Source organism: Drosophila biarmipes, chromosome 3R (assembly GCF_025231255.1).
Source record: "Drosophila biarmipes strain raj3 chromosome 3R, RU_DBia_V1.1, whole genome shotgun sequence".
NCBI lineage: Eukaryota > Metazoa > Arthropoda > Insecta > Diptera > Drosophilidae > Drosophila > Drosophila biarmipes.
Genome location: NC_066616.1, coordinates 7842281 through 7858153, shown reverse-complemented (window position 1 = coordinate 7858153; position 15873 = coordinate 7842281). Strand labels below are relative to the sequence as shown.

General features: G+C 50.9%; 4 protein-coding genes across 4 annotated transcripts; 1 reads left to right on the top strand and 3 right to left on the bottom strand.

Annotated features, from left to right (window-relative positions):
* Positions 1 to 29: 29 nt before the first annotated feature.
* On the bottom strand, positions 30 to 7383 carry LOC108027270 (death-inducer obliterator 1). Its single transcript, XM_017098645.3, has 12 exons — positions 6909 to 7383; positions 6447 to 6851; positions 4627 to 6332; positions 4095 to 4567; positions 3862 to 4036; positions 3269 to 3802; positions 3069 to 3209; positions 1256 to 3016; positions 1059 to 1194; positions 815 to 1002; positions 590 to 749; positions 30 to 536 (listed from the first exon to the last, which is right to left on the bottom strand). Exons 1-12 carry the CDS (start codon positions 7036 to 7038, stop codon positions 376 to 378), a joined length of 5970 nt encoding a protein of 1989 aa, XP_016954134.1. The 5' UTR covers positions 7039 to 7383; the 3' UTR covers positions 30 to 375.
* A 67-nt stretch (positions 7384 to 7450) lies between these two features.
* Positions 7451 to 9481, top strand: LOC108027419 (xaa-Pro dipeptidase). The gene is made up of 2 exons (XM_017098861.3): positions 7451 to 7597; positions 7795 to 9481. The coding sequence occupies exon 2, from the start codon at positions 7881 to 7883 to the stop codon at positions 9339 to 9341; it is 1461 nt and encodes a 486-aa protein (XP_016954350.1). The 5' UTR covers positions 7451 to 7597; positions 7795 to 7880; the 3' UTR covers positions 9342 to 9481.
* A 55-nt stretch (positions 9482 to 9536) lies between these two features.
* On the bottom strand, positions 9537 to 13349 carry LOC108027421 (palmitoyltransferase ZDHHC6). The gene is made up of 5 exons (XM_017098865.3): positions 13184 to 13349; positions 12237 to 12421; positions 11340 to 11421; positions 10314 to 10834; positions 9537 to 10256 (listed from the first exon to the last, which is right to left on the bottom strand). The coding sequence occupies exons 1-5, from the start codon at positions 13242 to 13244 to the stop codon at positions 9822 to 9824; spliced, it is 1284 nt and encodes a 427-aa protein (XP_016954354.1). The 5' UTR covers positions 13245 to 13349; the 3' UTR covers positions 9537 to 9821.
* A 589-nt stretch (positions 13350 to 13938) lies between these two features.
* On the bottom strand, positions 13939 to 15512 carry LOC108027436 (saccharopine dehydrogenase-like oxidoreductase). The gene has a single exon (XM_017098884.3). The coding sequence runs from the start codon at positions 15323 to 15325 to the stop codon at positions 14030 to 14032; it is 1296 nt and encodes a 431-aa protein (XP_016954373.1). The 5' UTR covers positions 15326 to 15512; the 3' UTR covers positions 13939 to 14029.
* Between the last annotated feature and the right edge of the window lie 361 nt (positions 15513 to 15873).

The window sequence follows — 15873 nt, the reverse complement described above, 5'->3', positions numbered from 1 at the left end:
TCAGCCAGAAATAAAGAGAATCGCTACGATTATCGTATCCCTAAAACAAATGTTACGTGGCGTTTTTTATTTTCCAGAAAATGTACAGGATTGGATAGAGTATGAAGTGAAAACCGATTCTTAACTTGCATTGCAATGCGGCGAATGATGAACCTGTTAGGGTGCGGATTGGCGTGGGGTGGGTGGTTTTGAAAACTAAATGGTTCCGATTGGCCAGATATAATACAGAGATGGTATAGAACTCGCTGGATGAGAATGTACATATAATGGGAGGCGAGGACAATTTCAAAGCAAGTGTCGTGAATTTCATTCAGAAACTAATAACGATTAGAGGATTAGCGCGCGGGTTTTCCCTCATCTTCCAGGTGGAGCTTCCTAAACACCCGGTGGCGGCGGTGGTGGCGGAAGCGGCGGTGGAGGAAGCTGGCGGGTCTTTGACGAGCTGGGTATCACGCCTGCCATATTGTCCGGCACCATGCTAAGAAGCTCAGCTTCACTTAGATGCGCCAAACGACCTTTGCTCTTCGGCTTCGCTGCTGCAAGGAATTGTTGATAAAACTGGGTCTCTCGTGGCCGTCAGCCGACTTACCAAATGAACTGCTGGTGATTGCGTCCTCGGGACTGTACTCCTCATCCCCCTCACCAGAATTGGAGGGCACATCGGCCTTGTCCTTGATGCTGGCCAGGATCTTCGAGAGATTTGGTGGAAATGATATGCCGGCTAGTACATTCGATGAGGACGCAGATCCCTGAAGAAGAACGAGAAGCGAGATGAGCGTCACGAAGGACTAAACTGTTGTAACGCAGAACTCACCGAGGGCTCCACTTTAAGCAGGCCGGCTATCTCCATTTGTTGAGCGGCTATTTGTTTGTTAATTTCATTCACGCGCCACTCAAGATCGCTGGGAGCAGTTGTCACCAGTTCATCGTCGGAGCCACCAGGCGAGTAGGGTTCATCGGCATCGTTCACCACTGGTGGCGGAGCCACCGCTTTAGGTACAGCTGAAATAGATAGCCTCTAAGGTAAGCCCTTTAAGTGTCATTTAGCCTATACTTACTCTTCTGCAGCTTTGCAATTGGCGCCTTGATAATGGCATCGATATCGAACTCATCATCCTTGGAGCTGGTCGAGTGGGTGCTCGTCTTGCGTTTGGGGCTGCTTTGGGATGTGAAGAAGTTCGTGCTGCGAGATTTCTGCAGGGGAAACTGAAGTTAGCATCGAGTTAGCCAAGCTTGCAGGAAAATAAACGCTTACCTTTGCCACCTTGCTGCTTGCCGCGGGAACCGGAGAAGGCACTGACGTTGTCGTTGGCGGAGCTTCTGCAGGTCGCTTGCTAAGACACCGCACAATGATTCCCAGCAAAGTATTTGGCCTTTGGACATCTTCGTAGAAGGGAACCGTCTCCGAGGTTTGCAGCGCTGGCGGCAACTCATCGCGGGAGCCCAGCGGAAATATGTAGAAATCCCGAATCTGATCCGAGTCCACTCCTAAGACGCCAAGCCGCTGGCGCGAGTCGAGGTACTCGAAGAAGAGATCGAACTTGCGCGTCTCGCTGGGCGATGCAGGGAATATATTCACAATGACCACTTCTTTGGTGGGACTCTTTTTCAGCTTCTTGATGTACTCCCAGACATTTACGCGGGTGATGCGGCCGATGACGTCCATCTGGCTGGGCATTAGGCTACCCAGTTGGTGGCAGTTACCCTGCACGGGGTACATTACCATCTCGAAGTCGGCCAGGTCGATCATTTTAAGCGTGCCGGACCACAGCGAAGTCATGGTCAGGCCTTGCACGTAGCGGGAGTAGTTGTCCGTTGGCTCTGGGGCCTTTGTAGAACTGGGCAGCGTTGGAAGCGGCTTCGGTGAAGGTTTCGGTTTTCCCAGATTCGCCGCCTGCTCAACTGTTTTCTCAGATTCCAAAATTTGATCGATCAGGTTGTAGGCATTCGGTTCTGCCTTCTTCTCCAGCATCTTCTTGGGCACCGGCGATTGATCGTTCTCCTCCCGCTTCTTTGGCAAGGGCGAGGGCACGAACTCGTCTCTTTCCCGGGTCTGTTTCTCGCGGGATCGATGCTCGCGTTCTCCTCCACCCGACTCTCCTTCGTTGTGGTGTCTGCGATGGCGCTTATCTACGTTTCGATCCCGACTATTGGAACGACTGCGACTCCGTTTGCGGTGATGATGCTTGTGGCTCTTGTAGCGCTTCTCCTTGGATGACCCCGATTTCTCCCTAGAGGTATCCGGCTCACTTAGCGAAGTCTGCTTTGCATCAACCGTAGACGATTCGTTGAGGTCCTCTTCGGGTAGCGCCACATCCACCTTGGTGGCGATCACCTCCTCTCCCTTGTGGGTTTTCACAACATAGTTTTGGGCACACGACAGCATGTCCAGCTCCGATTTCTTGATCATGTCCAGCTGGTGGCGATTCTCCTCCTCTCGCCATTTGGCAAGTTCTTGGCTGGCCAACTGCTCAGGCGTCATCCGTACCAGCTGCTTGGGCTCCACCTGCTTGGCACATATCTTCTCGAACAGGGTGCGGTTCTTGCGATCCTTGATGTTGAACATAAGCGACCGGTATTTGGCCTTGTACTTGGCGCCCACGTCTCGTCCAAACGAGTTGAACATTTCCAATTCCACGCTCTTGACAAACTGATCCACTTCAAGCGCTGTCAGCCACTGGGTGGCCGTCTGGCTTGTAGTCTGCTCCGCAGCCTGGGCCTCCTTGATGCGCGCCAGCAGTTGCTCCCTCAGGGATCGCCGAATGCCGATTCGAACCGGCTCGGGTTTGCCTGTGCTTCGACTAGGAGTGGCCACCTGCGCTGGAGGCGAGGGCTTTTCCTTCTCCCTGTCTTTCTTGGGCAAGGGACGCACGGAAGAAATTCCCAGTGGGTTGACCTGAACTGCCAGTGGCTGGGTTAGCTTGGTGGCAGATTCAAGTGGCTTTTTTGGAAATGCCAGTGCGACAGATTCAGCGGAGGTGGATAGTTCGGGTGCTCGTTTCAAAGGTGCTCGCCTCTGTCAATAGAAATAATGCATTACCTTGCTCGCCAAAGCAGACCAGACTTACCTCTGTGTCCATTGACTGAAGTGTTCCCGAGGGCAACACCTCGAAGGTGGGATTCTCTTGAAGCCATTTCCGTAACTGGTGTGCTGCTGGTGCCAAGTGCCCGGTAATTACACGTCCAGTTCTGCGCTCAAACACATTTATCTGAAGGAGTGCGTATAATGGTCAAATTCCGGGTCTTTCAATGATAACCAGCTTCTTACCCGTTCCACTTTCGACACAGAGTCCGCCTGCCTCAGCACATCCTCGAACAAATCCTTTTTCTTGTTCTTCTTCGCCTCCAGGGAGTTGTTCAATGGCGATTGCACGCTGGCATTATGTGGCACCGGACTATCCGGGCCCTTGTTCGTGGTGTGTAAGTGAAGGATGTTTTGTGCATATTTCCGTATGCACTCTTCCCCACAATAAACGGAATTGGAGCCCGCCGGCCGCTTGCACACCACACAGATCGATTCCGAGGTACGGTTACCAGGAGATGGACCCAATTTAATGAAGTTCAGCTGCTGCTGCTGGTGAGGAATTGTAGTGGTTGGAAATTTCTTGGCCGGCTTCATTGTGGAGATACGCATGGGAGTGCTGGCTACGGTAACACCCACAGGCAGTGTTCTTCTGGGCGTTAAGGGAGTCGTAACCTGAAGAGTTTCCGCTGACGACGTCAGTACTTTGGTTTCATTTGGTTTTTCCTCAGCTTGTGCGGATGTTTTGGTGACCAACATGTCCGTTATTCGTGGTTGACTCTGAAAAGTTAAATGATCTATTAATGTATGCAAAATTCGAGTAATCTATTGTACGTTACCTTCTCCTCCTGCTTTTTAACACATTTGGGGCACTTCCAGTCGATGCCCTTATTCTCCATATCTGTGCCCATTGCCTTGGTCACCCCCACACATGTGCCATGGAACCAATCCTCGCATAAGTCGCAGCAGATCATGAAACGATTATTGTGCGGCTGACGACAAATACACCAGAGCCTAGAACGAAAAAGAAAGCATTAGGATTGCACTTGAATGAATGCTTTTGTGAACTCACTTGTTGGGGTCGTCGTCATCCTCCTGAGATTCTGAGGCCTCGGGATCATTGCTCTGACTCGTGTTAAGCTTCTTCGATCGTCTTGGCACCGTGGAGCGCCTGGCCATCGATGGCTCTCTGGGATTGGGTCGTTTTGGTCCGATTCCCGATTGACTGTCAGTGCTCAGGCTACTAGTGTTTGCCAGCTGATTAGCGCTTGTATCCAGAGAGGTTTCAACAAAGGAGAGATTGCTTAGATCCCCAGAACTATTCGTGGCTACTCCCGAGCCCGGAGGAACCTGTGCCCGACGCTTGGCACGCGTTGTGGGCGCTTCTATAGGAGGCAGGTAAATAACGCGACCGTTGCCACGCACAACCTTTGCTGAGGTAGGCAAAGGGGTTGGCACGCTCCTCGATGGTGTGCTGCAGGCCATGGGCAACGAGGCTTGAATGGGCTCAGCAAGAACTGCTTGAATAGGCGGGTTCGCTTGTGTCTGAAAGAATATTTAAAAAGTTAATCTTTAAAATCAAATATAGGAATGTGTAACCCTACCTGAACAGTAGGTGGTTGCGATAAGATTACAGGCGTTGGCAACGAAACAATGTCATCCAGGGTTCCTGGCTCTGTACTGGCCAGCACCTGCTTCACCACCTCGGCCTCAAACTGTTTGTCCTCCTCGATGAGGCCGACTACGTGCTGGAGGAAATCTGCAGTAATCTCATCCTCGTCAGCCGTATCCATAATGTCAATGGGAACGACACTAGCTGGATTTTGTACTCCCTGCATCTCTGAAGCTGCAAAGTTTGGCGCCGGCAAGGACGGTGGTGCGGGGCCCAAATCCGCCGCTGTGCTCTCCAGCATCTTAACAAGTTTTGGTATATCCTCGTCCGCATTTACTGGTGGCTGTTCCACGAGCGTAGACTTCAGCAGTTCATCCTGCACAATCGAGTTGATCAGATCAAGCTGCTTGTCATTCTCGGCCGCCAACTCGGAGGAACTCTGGTGGGTCTCGATCACAATTTGGGCGGGCAACTTATGCGACTGCGCCGTATCCACACCGATGGGCATGAACCCCTTGGACGGGGTTGGAGCTTGGGCAGGAACAGGAACCACAATGGGCGGCACCTGCTGGCTGTAACTCGATCTCGGCGTGCTGGGTGACATGACGGCCCGGTGTCTGAGAGAATCAGGCGAAGACTTGATCGTCGCATTGTTGTTTTCGCCCAGGAGGCTGTTGAGATTGGTGAAAACGCCCTTGGGACTGGCCGTGTTCTTGTTGATGATAATCTCCTTGACTTCCTGCGGCGAGTTTCCGATCCTTCCCAAGTGCACGACAGGCGTACGGCGTACACTGGAATTCGCCGGTGTCGTTGGCAGTGGAGGTTTCTTGACCGGCAGCGTCTGATGTGTGGGTCTGATCTTAAGGAAAGAGGTGCTGGGGAGACCTCTGCCGAGGGCAAACACTGTGGGCGACGTCTTCGTAGGTAACTGAATAATTTGGCCGATCTGTGGAGCTTTCTGCTCAACGACTTCCTTGCGTTTCTTTAGCTCAGGGAAGTGCTGGGGCGTGGTTGGAGGCGGCGGCAAAGGTTTCACTGGTTTCGCTTGCCTCGACACCTTTCTCACCCGTCTTCTCTTGTTAGTGCTCCGGCCGCCGCTGCGCCTCATATCGAAGTCTATGTCGCTGTCCCTGTCGTTGTCAGACTCCTGGAAGTCCTCGCTCTCCTCGCTCATTTCCTCCGTGTCATAGGACTTGTCGGCGTTCTCCTCGTCAGCGGGGTCCGAGCTTTGGGCATCGTCGTCGTCTTCAATGAAGTCCTGCACAGGAGCAATCACCTTGACGAGAGCTCGCGTTGGCCTCGGCCTGACATTCACCGCGCTGCTCGCGACGATCTCCGGCTTTTGTCTTGGCAGTGGCGGCTGGATGGGCTTGCGGATCACCTGCACCTTGGGTTGCAGGTGCGCCGGCTGCTGAACTTGGTGGGGCTTGACAGACACTCTCTGGACCTTTACCTGCAGCGGACTGAAGGGGACGGCCTGGACCCGCTTTTTGGCATTGATTAGCTTGACACTTCCCGGTGCCTGCATAATGATCTTGCGGCTCTGAGCCTGCATTTCCATGGCCATCTTCTCTGCCCGCTTGTGATTCTTAAGCTGCTCCGGCGACGTAAAGGGTGTGTAGTTGTGGTCGTTACGGATAATTTCCAGCAGGGCGTCCGATTCCGGAGTCCTCTTGTATATCGAAACTCCGGCAAGCTCTGTAAGAATAGAAATAAGTATGTGGTTGCAGGGGGTTTAATTTTAGTTGTGGTCTGAATAATGCGGATATTATATCCTCCATCATTTGGACCACATCTGGGTATGCTATTTACTCAGAGCATTTTTCACAACCATATCAGCCGTGTTGTCCGCGTAGAACTGCTCCACTCGCAAGCCCACGATTTGGGGGCGCTCCTTGGGTCTGCGTCGTTTTCGCTTCTTGATGGTCTTGGGCTTGCGGCCAGCACGCCGGCGGGTGCGCGGGGCATCGGTTTCCGTCTCGGTGGAGTCACCGTTGTTCTCCTCGCCGGTGTTTTGGTTGTCCTCGTCCTGGGCGTCCACATCGCTGTTATCGTCCCCACCACTTTGGCTGCCGTTCTCGCTGTCCAGCTCCGAGTCCGTGGCCGTTTCCATAAAGCTGGCCAACTCCTCCAGCCGTTCGGCTTCCTCCTGGTCCACCATACTCGGAGTGGGCGAGGTGAGACGCACCACGCTGATGGTGGAAATCGATTTTTCCTCTGCGGGAAAATTGTGTCAGTTAAGCAGCTATGAAGTACTTCAGGCGGGAGACTCACCCATAATGTTCCCGATGGCGCGCTCGTCGAAGGAGACTCCATGTTTGCTGTAGACCACCACCAGGTTGGAGTCGCCATCGGCTGCCGCCGGCCGGGCGCTGGGCGCCTCCGTGAACACCGAACTGGACATGGCGCCAACTGCTCCTGATCTCCGCTAGCGGCGCATTGGAGTGGGCGGGCCACACAGCGAGCACTTTATCGACTCAGAACAGAACGACTCATTTGTTGTTGCATCCGCCGCGTTGTGACGCCGACATAGGGTATCGGGTTGGAAACGGGTCACTGGGATTAGCTGGCAGCTACGTAATACTGGTTATGTTCCACAATCTGCCGCCACAAGTCGGCCGTTCGTTTGTTTGCAATTCGGGAGCGGAATCCGCTTCTTTTTCGCTTTAAAATGCAAATTCTCCGCAATTATGAAAATAAAATTTGCAATAAAAGCCAGCTCGGTGTGACCAGACTTGGGAATGCTGTCGATGACATAAGTTATCGAAGTTATCGAGCGTCGCTCCCTGGAGCCAGTTTACGCAAAAACTTGTTCTGTGTTTATTAGGGGAGTTCCATTTCCTTAAATTCCTTCGTAGAAAATGTATTCTACAGATAGCTATTGAAATATAATGAGTTAGAAGTTATCAGTCAGTCGCTTAATATTTGATCAATCAAGATTTTACTTTTAATTATTGAACAAAGTAAGTTAATTTAAAAAATGCCTAAGCGAAATACCCTAAATAGATTTTTAAGTATAACATTAAGGAAACTAAAATTGTAAACTCACGGTCGCCAAACAATTTTGTTGAATTGGTTTATTTTGGCGTTCAGCCATCGGTCATACTGTTGCTAATAACAAAAAACACTGATAAAACACATAATTTACTGCCTTTGTTAGCCCCGGCTATCAGCTAATCTTACTGGGTTGAGCACTCGCATTGTTGTCCAGTGCGCCAGTTAAACTTTGTCCTCCCCCGCAACACCATGGCAGCCTACCAGATGGGATCGGGCCACGCAGTGCCCATGACCCTCTTCCGGGACAACAGGGATCGCGCCGTGAAGGCCATCCTCAAGGAGATCCTGCCGGGCCTGAAGTTCGATGCGGGCAACCTTCTGGTGCTCCTCGAGGGCGGCAAGGACAAGAGCCTGTACAACACCGACGTGGACTATGTCTTCCGGCAGGAGTCCTACTTCCAGTACTTGTTCGGAGTCAAGGAGCCCGGCTGCTACGGCATCCTCACCATCGATGTGAAAACGGGCGGCCAGACGAGCGTTTTGTTTGTGCCCCGCTTTCCCGATGAGTACGGCACCTGGATGGGCGAACTGCTGGGACTGCAGGAATTCAAGGACATGTATGAGGTGGACGAGGTCCACTATGTCGATGAACTGAACGGCTATCTGGAGGGAGCGTCGCCCAAGCTGATACTGACGCTGAGCGGCACCAACAGCGATAGCGGGCTCACCCTCCAGCCGCCGGAGTTTGAGGGCAAGGAGAAGTACGTGACCGACTGCGATCTGCTCTATCCCATCCTCTCCGAGTGCCGGGTGATCAAGTCGCCCGAGGAGATTGAGGTGCTTCGCTATGTCGCCAAGGTTTCCTCGGACGCCCACATCAGGGTGATGAAGTTCATGCGCTCCGGTCGCATGGAGTTCGAGGGCGAGTCCCTGTTCCTGCACCACGCCTACTCCGTGGGCGGCTGCCGGCACGCCTCGTACACGTGTATCTGCGGCAGTGGAACGAACTCCTCGATCTTGCACTATGGTCACGCGGGAGCACCTAACAGCCGACCCGTCCAGGACGGCGATCTCTGTCTGTTCGATATGGGAGCTAACTATTGCGGCTACGCGGCAGACATCACCTGCACCTTCCCGGCCAACGGCAAGTTCACGGAGGACCAGAAGTTCATCTATAACGCCGTGCTGGATGCCCGCAATGCGGTAACGGTGGCTGCCAGAGATGGCGTCTCTTGGGTGGACATGCACAGGCTGGCGGGCAAGGTGTTGCTGCAGCGCCTCAAGGAAGGCGGTATGCTGAAGGGAGATGTGGATGAGATGCTCGAGGCAGGTGTTTCCGGAGTGTTCCAGCCGCACGGTTTGGGCCATTTGATCGGTCTGGATGTGCACGACGTGGGCGGCTATCTGCCCGCGGAGCCCAAGCGCCCCAGTGAGCCGTGGCTGAGCAAGTTGCGCTTCGCTCGCATTCTTAGGGCCGGCATGTATGTGACCATCGAGCCGGGCTGCTACTTCATCAATTGGCTGATGGACAAAGCCCTGGCCGACCCAAACATTTCCAAGTACATCAACGTGGACGTGTTCCAGCGCTTCAGAGGATTTGGAGGCGTGCGCATCGAGGACGATGTGCTGATCACCAAAACCGGCGTCGAGAACTTTGCGATCGTTCCGAGGACAGTTGAGGAAATCGAAGCAACCATGAGTTCGTCATAAGTAAGAAATGCAGGCTTATAGCTTGGGAAAAAGTATCTTACACTTATGCATATGTATATACTGGTATCATAATCAAATTATGGAATATACAATAAATAAATACAAAGTTGTCTAATAAATGCAATTTGCATTTGAACCCATATGTAATGAACATCGATACTATGCATTTGAATTACCCTTTAAAAAACTAGCATGTGGTATTCATTTTTTATTTCGCAAAAGAAAATGCTGCAATGACTATCTGAGAGAGGCTAGCGATAATGCTGACCATCTGCTGATACACAACTTGATTAACTTCGATTCACATCAGGAACTGATATCAACTTACGCTTGTTTTTATTGGTCGACAGTGGTAACAGAGTAAGCGAGACGGCGGCCTGGCTGAAAGCGTGAGAGAGTCGAGACTCAAGCGTTATCTATATCTATTTACAAGCCGGAAGCGGCACTGAGTGCCGTGAGTTCATCTCCGCCCGATTCGGGCTACATGTACTTCTTGGCGTGTCCGTTTCGTTGCTGCTGCTTTAGGTGACTGCGGGCATTGCCATTCTGTTTCGGCGGTGCCGGGCCATCGCTGTTGCTATCGCCACTGCACTCCTGGACCGCCTCGATGACCTCGACGGCGCTGCGACGGGGGAACCAGCCGCGAATGTGACCTTTGCGCTGGCGCTTCTTGTCGCCAGCCAGCTCCCTTTCGGAGAGCACTCGCTCGCCAAACAGCCAGTGGTTGCGGAAGCGGGTGACCCTAATCACGTCGTCGGGTCGCAGGCTAATGCGCGGCTCGTCGGAGCAGGGAGCGGCCAAGCAGACCCGCCATCCCTGCGAGAAAATGGGCAGCCAGCGACCAGTGACGGGTCTGGTGCATCTGAAAGTGCGGGTTCGAGCCCGTTTCTCCTCCTTTTGCGCTAGTTGCTCTCGCTGCAAGAAAGGGAGGAAAGTTTATGGTTTTTCAAAGCATATTTTTCACATGCTTACCGTCAATGTATACTGATCACAGCCCTCCACAACTGGCCATTCGATGCCATCGCCTCGTTTTTGGCACTCATCGTTGAACACCAGTCGCAGATTTTGGCGCCAGCCCAGATCGTAGGGATAGAGAAATTCGTCGTCGCTGTCGGCATTCCTATATCTGCGGTATATGGCCTTCTCCACTATCCAAATCTCTATGCCCGTCTGGTTGGTGGCGATCGTCTTCAGCTGTATAAAGAGCAGCATGCTCAGGCCAATGACGACTCCGATGGCCAGACCCATGCCCAGGATGCACATGATTATGCTGGCCAGCGTGAACTGGACGCTGGCCAGGTGCGCCAGTCCATGGGTGAGATAGTAGTAGCGGTATATGCCGCGCCAGAAGGAGCAGCACAGCACCACGGTGCCCTGCATGCTGCCCAGGATGGAGAAGAGCAGGAAGTAGGTGAAGTATGCGTGGTTGGCCCAGCCAACGCAGTGATTGATCCATGGGCAGTGGTGGTCCATCTTCTTGACGCAGCGGTCACCTGTGATGAAAAAGAGTATGATAGATCAGTACCAAATAATAAGTTCATATTCAATTTCAGCAGTTTGGATTTTCAATCACATAACATAAAAGCAAAATTTAAACTGCCGCGACAATGGCTATGGTTCTAAAATGTTCCAGGTCACCTACATTAAATATTTCAAATTTAATTTAGATTTTAATGGGTACCACGAACTTAACCATTCATTTAATGAATTTTTCAAACTATTAATTTGGTTTATCAACGGGTTGAATAATTTTTTTAAACTATATTTTAATAGGTACCACGAATTTGACCTTTTATTTTATGAATTTTAACTATTAACTATTAATTTGGTTAGTCAACGCGTTAAATAAATAATTTAATTTCTTTCAAGGCAGTGATTTTAAAGTTCAAAGCTATTAAGGCGATTTTATATTATTAAGCATTCTTTTGTTATTGTAAATTTCTTAAATTATTTTTAATTCTCATGCAAATGTATGCTTTATGACCATTTCCTACTTACACTTGCGACAGTGATGGGAGCGTGGGGCCTTGTACCCCTCGCACTTTTTGCAGTACTGCAGGAACTCGGCGTCCTTGGGATCCTGCCAAAATTTAAACTTATTAAAACACAGAGAACGAGCATACTATTCGTGATTTATGCGCGTTTTCCGAAAGCGCCAGGTACAACAAAACCTAACGACGCACAGCTCATTAAGTGACTACCTACCATTGCCCACAGGCCTTCTCCCAACTGGCCCAGCTAATCCGCCCCTCTTGCGTCTGTACCCGCCTACAAAACATTTATGCAAATTCGGGTAATTGCATTACGGACTTTCGGCCCCCTAGAATGCGTTCGCGTGCAGGGTCCGCCCGGAGGTAATGTGAGAAGTCGCCGCTAATAAATTATATTTGGGTCGCGCCACGTCCGGACAAAAGGGATGGGAGTCGAAAAACGTTACAGCCAAGCCACGGAGGAGGCCCTTGCACGACATCTCTGGACTCTCCGGTGGGCCCGGATTCTTTAAAATAAATCGCAGCGTTTAATTGGCGCGGATTATGCGATAAGCAGTCACACACGCCAAAGGGCTGGCTTGGCCCATTTGTCTGGCCAGAAACTCGGACAAGGAAACCCCGCAGGGACCGATACCCAAGCCCTCAGCACCTACTCGTCGGACGCTAAACAATTGCTTCCGCCGTGGAATGACGATGCACAAAGGGACTGCGAAAACACCCCCCTGGACAAAGTGCTTGGGCAGTTCGTGACGGGTCGACCGTTTTTCGGGCCAGTGAAAGGTATTATCAATGGTAACAGGTGTCTCGAGAGGGGTGGAGGCGGTTGACAGGTCATCGTGTCACAACAAATGCTTCGCCCCTACTCCATTTCCGTTTCCCTGGGGGTTTCCAGTTCTCCAGTTACCTTGGGCTGCCACCGTTTTGGCATCAGTCCGGGACCTGTCAACGTGGCCATGACGTAATTGAATGTGGCCAGGGTGGAGAGCAGCAGGAACAGGGCCTGGTGGGCGAATCCGGCGAATGATTCATTCGGCGGCCACCACATAGAGTTCATGTAGAGCGTCGTCAGCGTTATGCACTTGATGATGCCTGAAAGCGAAGAGGTAGATAAACATTAGAGTGATTCATGTCCGAAATATTAATACACATAATTGAAGGAACCTAGCCCTGTTTTTTGGTCGGATGGGGGTGTTTTTGGTGGCCATGCTTCGCTTGGCAATTGCGTGCGTAGGAAATAAGGGTCATTTATTTAGTTTATAGCCGTTTGCGAGTTGATTAGCCGGCACCACGGTCCAGTAATGAGTAATTTCAGCCTTTCTCTAGTTGATTCCGATGCCGAATCCCCTTCAGGAGCAGCAACAAGCGACTGGCCTCTTATGAAGCCATTATGCCGGGAACAATTGTATATCAGTTCAATATCGAGGAGGTCTGACCCGCCGCCGCCAGCCAAACCGCCAATTTGCACGCCATGTTTGGGGCTCCGTGAAATTCCAGATAGGCTCCAAGGACCAAAGTTACCCGGGCAATAAAAGGGCAGGCGACACACAACTAAAACGCAATTAGCGCGGCACATTAAGCAAATTAAAAGTGCCCGGTGGGTTGACAACCGATTGGAGCTCCGTGTGCCGTTTGGTGTGGTGGCATATGAAACACGATATGGCGTAGACATAAAGGGGAGCGGGCGTGGTCGCTGCAGGAGCCGTCCCCGTAATTGGACGCCCACATTGCCCAGCAGTTCGTTCACTCCGAGTCCACTTTCACCCGTTTGCAAATTGGAGGCCCATCCCTTCCAGACTGATAGCAATTTGAGTGCCTCGAATAGAACCGCTGATTAGCCCGGTCACTACTTACTCAGGGCCGTAATTGGTCCCCAGTGCAGGAACCGTCGGAAGCCGGATATTTCAGCACTCATGATTTGTATATTTTCGCGGTGGCGTCCAAAATGGTAATGTCAAAAGGTAAACAACAAAGGGGCCACAAGCGATAGCGATGGCCAGGCCAATCGCTTTCGGTGTGACCGTTCGCCGACATCTCTCGATAGCCGCCAACGGAACTAGTTGAACCGCTAGATTCGAAAAGAGCGGACTTGAACCGGTTAACCGGTTGTGCCTTAAGAGGAAATATATGTGGAAATCAAAACTCTTTTTAGAAACTTCAATTGCTACTCTGAAACGAAGCTCTAAAACTAAAGAGTTGATCCCAAGACTTTTTAATAATATAATGATGGGGCTATGAATGGTAACATTCGAAAGCTTCGCTGTTACGCTGTTAAATTTTCTGATATAATTTAAAAAAGTTGAACAACCGACGCTCATTCTCCAATAAGAAATTTTAAAATTTTACCTGCAATCTTACCGATAACCAAACTAACCGCTATCAGTGTGTCTGTGCGCTAGAATCCTTCGAACCACTAAATTTAAAAAGGGGGAGTGAACCAGTTACAGTTGGGACATTAAATTAAAATTATAAATTTAGTGATTAAGTTACCTGCAAATAAAGAAGGACATGTTATAAATGAATTAATCTTAAGCTCATTTCAAGTACAAGTTACTTAATTAATTAAAATTCTACTGACATATTTTATACAATTCATAAATGCATACCGCTTTTAAAGGAACGTAACTCATAAATACTTTTATTTGTATCACACCTAGTATTTTTAATGATTAACAATTCAACTAGAAGTCATATTTGACATTACTTGTTCGCCACAATCTCGAACTTAATGCCGTGCTCGTGCTTCTCCAGTTCGCTAATAAGATTGGTTTTCCGGAATGCAGCACCTGGTGGCAGGACTCCGCCGGTACCGGGCATCTTGTCGCTTTCGTTAAGGATGGTCTTAGCCGTGGAGAGCAGGGCGACACAGGTGGAGCCATAGCCGGGATTGGGACCAGTAACTTGCACGGTTAAAGTCTTCGTTGGCGGAGAGCTGTACTGGTCCGAGCTCTCGGCCAGTTGTTCGGACTTGGGCCAGCCGGTGGCCTTCATGGTCATCCTGAAGAAAGAGCGCTCCATCCTAGCCTCGCTGGGACCTTCCCGGGAGGCCATGCCGCCGGAGAAGACGCCGGGGTACTTAAGCAGCAGCTGCCGGCCAAAGGAGAATTTGGCCAGAATTCCAATGACAGAGGCGAAGAGCACAACAACACTGGCCGCGAACCACGAGGGGTAGGTCATATAGGCCTGCATCTGGACGGGACGCTTCTTCTCCTGCTCGTACAGGAATCGCTGCGAGCGCATCACCACCGAGCGATCTGTTTCGGGGAACGGCAGGATAACCTTGTTGTCCACCTCGACGGCACGGGAAAGCGGCGATCGTGCCTTCAAACTCGGCTGGAACTTGGGCAGGCGCTCGGGGAACAGCTTCCGGCGAATGGCCACCGACTCTCTCCGGTTGGCGATGGCATGGATGGCGCTCTCCCATGTTCCGGTGTTCAGGGCAGCACTGCCCGTTCCCTTGGTGCCTCCCTTGACGCCCATGTGGACAAAGTTCTCAACCGAGTTAACGACGCCGTCAAAATTCTTCTCCACAAAGGTGACGCCCATGTCGGCGGGAATGGAGTCAAAGCCACAGGCGCTGATCACGTATACGCCACGCTCCTTGGCGAGATCGTGGTAGCGCAGTTGCATGGTCTCCATGTACTGTGGCTCTCCGCTGACATCAACATGGTGTGTGCCCGCCTCTATGCAGGCCTTCACGACCTTCTCGCCGAAGAACCGATACGGTCCAGCCGTATTGACCACAATCCGGCAGCGCTTGGCCATCTCCAGCAGCGAAGCCTCGTTGTTCACATCCGCAATCACGATGGGTGTTTGTGAGAGGTCTGTCTTGGACTTTGCCCCCATCTCTTTCAGCACCGACTGCAGCTTCTCCTGATTGCGACCGGCGATGCCCCAACTCAGGCCCTTCAGCACGCTCACCGCCTCGAAGACAGTGTACTTTCCGGTGAACCCGGAGGCCCCGAAGATGATGGCATCCAGTTTTTTGGCAGCCATTCCAGAGGTCAGAAATATGCGCTTATAGTGATGTGAAGACTACGACCGTGTTATCAGCTCCAGACCCAGAGGTAATTTGGCTGCTCCGAGCGACTCGCAAAATGTTAATGGTAATCGTACTAGCTAACAGCTGTATTTATTCCTGATAGCCGCGTCGTGACTCCACAAAACTATATCGCACAGGCGAAGATCAATTGCAGATAGCAACAAGTGGTCCGTTCATACGCTTACCCATATTGTGAACTTTGAGTTCGCAAATTGTGATTATATACAGAATAATGTAAAATTCTCTGCAATCCAAAAACGCTTTCGTGAAGTTATAATTTAATTAAACTAAATAAAATACATTAAAACATTGTAAATTTTCTTGATATATATATATATATTCGAATTTCACTATTTTCGCACTACGAACTGCCGAGTTCGCGAACCTCATATCGCGGTATAAACATAGCTACGATAGCAAAACAGTCTATCGATGACAAGTGTTAGGGTCGACATTTATCGGCGCTTATTTGAATTACATAAACCCTGATGGTCAAAGTATA